The sequence below is a fragment of the Euprymna scolopes genome, chromosome 41, assembly GCF_053919585.1.
Source record: "Euprymna scolopes isolate OS-2025 chromosome 41, ASM5391958v1, whole genome shotgun sequence".
Lineage (NCBI taxonomy): Eukaryota > Metazoa > Mollusca > Cephalopoda > Sepiida > Sepiolidae > Euprymna > Euprymna scolopes.
In genome coordinates, this window is record NC_136522.1 from 32,130,986 (window position 1) to 32,136,541 (window position 5,556).

Genomic DNA, 5,556 nt, shown 5'->3' on the forward strand with positions numbered 1-5,556 from the left:
GTCTAACGGAAAGCAACAAAACTTTTTGGCTAAAACGCTAGTCACAAGTTTAGTCGAGTAGAGTTCGTTGTTCCCAACACGAGACACACGTCGACGTTCTCTATTCGCATGTCTTAAAACGTTTTTCTCACTCCTCCCAGCGATGCGCCTTTTATAATGTTTCGGGCACACCCAATTTGCATATACCACATGAGACTGCTTGAGATCTATGCATGACCAGAGGCTTTAAATAACAACAGCCGCCATCTTGGGCCTCTTTTTTTTCTTTTTCTGTCTTTCAGCCTCTCTATGTCTATCACAGTATTAAACAAAATTTAAGTAAATATACTCCACATTATCTTTATTTTACTTTTTCCATTGCATCTGCAGTTCTTTTTTTCACCTTACCTTACAGATACTGGCAGCAACTTTGTGGTTGTTGGATATGTTTACAAAACGGTTACAATTGCCGTATTTCGATTCCAACCTACACGAATCCAACAAAAAAAGAAAAAACTAAAAAAGGAAACTCAAAAGAAAAATTATTCTAGAAAATAGTAAATGTATGAATAAAGAAAAAAAACCTTAACGAAAGCAGATAGTCGCATATAGTCTAGTGGAAAATATTAAGACAAGAAAGATTTCTACGCACATATTTTGATAATCCGTGTAAATTATGCTTGAACAAAACTAAAACATTTATATTCTAAAGATGAAAAAAATATTAAATTAAAGAAGCGAGATGGCAATTAACAGTAGACACAGAATAAACTTTACTTCAACATAATTAATGAAATAACAACGAAAAATAATAAAAATTAAAATATATCGTTCTGTATATGTTCTTTGTTGCTATGAATACAACAATATTTTCTAATCTTTATCGGCGTTCTACTCTAAAAAATCACTCGTTGTATGTTATGTTTGTATTTAGTACTACTGTTTCTCTATTCTGTCTTGTAAATTCTCTAAACGACACATGTGTTCGAGTCGTTTTTATTGACCTTTCTATGTCAAAACAAATCTGACGATGAGGGGCATAAATACATAAAAGGGATACTTACAAAAAAGCATTATAACCACTAACAAACCCGTTTTCGGACAAAAAGTAAAAAGATAAACATACACCAGTAGGTTTACTGAAACTATCTGACAATGGAGTTGCTTACTCAACTAATAAGGTAGTCTTTTGTGTGGAGGGGGGTGCTGCAGTTGGGTGTCGTGTTCCCAATTAAATACGTGTTCGTAAACGATAAACTTGTCGCATGTCTCTGCAGAACTTGGTGTAAGTGTTGCTCGTGTGATGCTTCATCCGGGCTTGCTATCAGGACGTCATCTATGTAAGCGTATACACAGGGTAATCCTCTTAGGACGTTGTCAATGAGACGTTGAAAGGTTTGGGCAGCGTTTCTCAGTCCAAAAGGCATGCGTTTGAACTGGAAGAGTCCAAAAGGTGTTGTTACAGCTGTTTTAGGGATGTCTTCCTCTGCCACTGGGATCTGGTAGAAAGCTTTCGTCAGGTCGAGTTTGGAGAAGACTGTTGCACCCTGGAGTCCTAAAGTGAAGTCGTGTATGTGCGGTACGGGATAGCGGTCTGGAACAGTTTGCGCGTTGAGTCGCCGGTAATCGACACATACACGATGAGAGTTCTGGTCTGGTGTAGGAACAAGGTGGAGAGGTGAGGCATACGGGCTTTCCGAAGGCTCGATGATTCTATCCTCGATCATCTGTTGAAATTCCTGCTTGGCATATTTATATTTCTCAGGTAACAGACGTCGAGGGTTTGAGTGAACTGGAGGTCCGGTTGTTTTAATGTGGTGATGTGTGGTGTGTTTAATTTTGTCGTCAATGTTGAAAGGTTTGGTTATGTCCGGGTATTGATCCAAAACATTGACGTATTCCTTGGTGTGGTGGGTTGCTGCGCAGATTCCTGTTGGGCCGAAGTCTGTTAGCGTTCCCTTCACTTTAATGTCTGTCATGTCGTCCGTGAGTGTTTGGTTGTGCATGTGGACAGACAGACCGTAGTGTGAAAGGAAGTCAGCCCCTATGATGGCTATCCTGACGTTGGCTTGTACACATTTCCAGACAAAATTACGACAAAGTCCTAGGTGTAAGGTAAGTTCTTTAGTGCCGTATGTCTGGATTTGTGAGCCGTTTGCTGCTTGTAACTTAAACGTCGATGGAGCTGGTCTTTGTCCGGGTCGTGGTGGGATAACGCTTATCTCAGCACCGGTATCCACTAGGAAGGAATAACCACTGTCGCGGTCTTTAATGTAAAACAAACGACCTCTTTGTCTCCCTCCAGCCGCAGTCGTCGCTATTACTGGCTGGGATTGGCGTTTCCCTGTAGCCTGTAATTACAGGGGCTGTTGCACTTTCTGGCGTTGTTGCCAAATTTGTAGTGGTAAAAGCAAATACCACCCAGGGGTTGGCTGTAAGGGGACCTCTCTCTACTACGACTCCAACGGCGTCTGCTTCGGGATTGTGGACGACTACTTGGCTCCCGGCTTTGAGTTTGGAAAGTCTTTAGCATGGCTTTCAATTCAGCCATCTCAGCTTTTAAATGCTGCAGCTCGCTGTGTTGGTTGCTAGGAGTGGCGAGTGCATTGACTGTTCGTGGGCTGCTGGTAGATTCTAGTATTCGGTCAGCCGAGCTAGCTAACATGTCGATGGGGGTGGTGTCTACCATTGGAGCCAGGATTTGCGTCGCACTTGAGGGAAGTTTGTCCAGCCACAATCGTCGCAGTATATTCTCGGACATCGTATTTCGTCCGAGCTGTGACTTCATGTGTCGCAGTAGTTGTGACGGTGTCCTGTCGTCAAAGCTGATGTTGTTGAATAGGTCCCGTAGCATGGCTTCTTCGGAGCGACCCATTCTTTGGATTATTGCGTCTTTCAGAGCATCATAGGAGTTGACTGACGGAACGTCGTCCAATAGGTCGGTGACTTCGTCTATCACCTCTGGAGGCAAGGCTTCCACCACGCTGGCGAATTTGTTTCTCTGTGAGGTTATTCTTCTCACCGAGAATAATGCCTGTAATTGAGTGAACCAGTTTTTAACATTGCTTGAGTTGAAGGGAGGCAGACGGTAATTCGCAGAAACTTCAGGAACATCATTTATATCCGCGCTGGTCATAGTGAAAGCTGAGGGTGAAGGATGAAAGAAGTTTTTTTTTTTGTTTGTTTGTTTTTTAGGTGTAACACGTGTTTTGTGTTTGGAAAATGCGGTTCACAAAACGTAGAGACTTGTCCAAAACACTTCTTTTTTTTTTTGTCCGTGTATGGAGAAATACGCGTGCGTTTTTTTTTTTTTTTTTTTTTTTTTAGTAATTCACGTGGTCTTGCATGAAAAGCGTTTCGAAGAAAAAAAAAGGGTAGAGAAATGTGTTTTCTTTTTTTTTTTTTTTTGTGTGTGTGTGTGTGTGTGTGTGTGTGTGTGTGTGTGTGTGTGTGTGTGTGTGTGTGTGTGTGTGTGTGTGTGTGTGTTTCACGGGGTTTAAAGTTTGTTGAGAAAAAGAAATGGACAAATTGTTCGTTTTGGTTTGTTTTGGTGTCTGTTTTTTTTTTTTTTTTTTTTTTTTTGTATTTTTCCGACTCGTGGGTAGATAGAGATGAAAAAAAAAAAAGGAAAAAAAAAGGATTATACGTTTGTTACGCACACGCAGAGAAAAACCGAGAAATGTTTGTCTGTGCTTTTGTTTTCGTGTTAATTCCCACGTGGGCAGGAAAAAAGAAAAATGGCGGCTTCTTTTTGGTTTGTATAAAGCTACCACGTGGGTAGATAAAACAAAAGACGCGTAATTCGAAAAGAAACGAGAAATATTCATGTTTGTTTGTACGAAATTAATTACTCTGTTCCATACAATAAAGCTTGCGTCGTCGGGTCACCAAAATGTGGAGGGGGTGCTGCAGTTGGGTGTCGTGCTCCCAATTAAATACGTGTTCGTAAACGATAAACTTGTCGCATGCAGTGAGACAGAATAACTAAGACTAACAAATAGAGTAAAGTTCAAAGAGATCTTGTATTTCACGCGTGCGCCTGTGAGAATAAAAATGTTATTGTGTACGTGTGTGCGTGTGTGTGCGTGTGAGGAGTGGAATTCAGTCCGCGTACATATGCGTGTCTGTCGGTAGAGCTAATGTCTCCTGAAGGAAAAGGCTGGAAAAGTGTTCATTTGCTAAAACTCTTACCGGGTTGATGTTGACCGGCGGGCGCGTTGTCTCACCGTTTCGTTGCGAGGCTGATTCCCAGAAGGAGCGAGCGAGAGAAAGAGAATTATCCGGGCATCCCCTTTTATATCTCTCCCAAGGGCAGATAACCAGGTCGCTTTATTGTCTACTAGTTAAGATTAAATCACTGTGTTACTGATACTTTTCGTGATAATTTTTTTTTTACTCTATTCAGGGAAAGCCTTAATGGATAACTCATTTTTAAATAAAATTTTAGGTAAGGTTCCTATTTTTGTTTTAATTAGTATATTTTCCATAACCAATAAATATTTTTCAAACAGATTTAAAAATTAAACAAACAAAAAGAAATCTGAATATAAGTCCTATCTTTTCAGCGTTAATGGCACTGTAACCTGAAATGAAGGAACATATATCAACAAGATCAGAATTTAATTTAGAATCAATATTCGTGGAATAGAATTTTTTTTTTCAAATCACAGTTCTATATTTATTTGACATTTTTTCATGTAACAGAAACCTTTCTGTTTGTCTGTCTATCTGTCTGTCTCTCTCCCTCCCCTCTCTCTCTCTCTCTCTCTCTATATATATATATATATATATAGAGAGAGAGAGAGAGAGAGAGAGAGATAGATAGATAGATAGATAGATAGATATATATATATATATATATATATATATATATATATATATATATATATATATATATATATATGGATATACAGTGTGACCCCCCCCCCAAAAAAAAATAGCGAGTATATCTAGAACATATGCCGGAGAACGGAGAAGAAAATGCCGAAGACCTTAGTGTGTTGATGTGATGCTTTGAATATAATAAACTAGTTATGACCAAAGTTTCATTTCATTCGGACAAAACACTAAGAAACGGAGCCTAATTAGTGTTGGGGAACGTTTTTCTGGGTCACCCTATATATATATATATATATATATATATATATATATATATATATATATATATATATATATATATATATAATATTGAAGAGCAAATATGTGTTTTAATTTTTTATTACCGTTTTATCTGTTTGGTTACATATGTTTCGGATGCTGGACCATGTTTACGATCAAACAGCCTCGTCAGGCCTCGTCGTTCTGTCTGTGGAGGTCTGATGAGGCTGTTTGATCGTAAACATGGTCCAGCATCCGAAACATATGTAACCAAACAGATAAAACGGTAATAAAAAAATAAAACACACACACACACCCACACACACACACACACACACACACACACACACACACACACACATATATATATATATATATATATATATATATATATATATATATATAGGGCTCCTTCAGTCTTTGACAGACTATGGTTACTCACAAAGGGGTCCCTGCACACCTTTTATTGACAGGAGGTGT

At 39.1% G+C, this 5,556-nt stretch overlaps 1 protein-coding gene across 1 annotated transcript; it reads right to left on the reverse strand.

Annotated features, from left to right (window-relative positions):
* Window positions 1-1,148: 1,148 nt before the first annotated feature.
* Window positions 1,149-3,115, reverse strand: LOC145266654 (uncharacterized). The gene is made up of 2 exons (XM_080122580.1): window positions 2,398-3,115; window positions 1,149-2,218 (listed from the first exon to the last, which is right to left on the reverse strand). The coding sequence occupies exons 1-2, from the start codon at window positions 3,113-3,115 to the stop codon at window positions 1,149-1,151; spliced, it is 1,788 nt and encodes a 595-aa protein (XP_079978706.1).
* Window positions 3,116-5,556: the final 2,441 nt, after the last annotated feature.

Excerpts from the sequence above, each read along its gene's own strand:
- LOC145266654 (XM_080122580.1), bottom strand. The coding sequence starts at position 3,115 with ATGACCAGCGCGGATATAAATGATGTTCCTGAAGTTTCTGCGAATTAC. Across the intron at positions 2,219-2,397 it reads TTACAGCCAACCCCTGGGTG|TGGATACCGGTGCTGAGATA; the intron begins GTATTTGCTTTT and ends ATTCCTTCCTAG.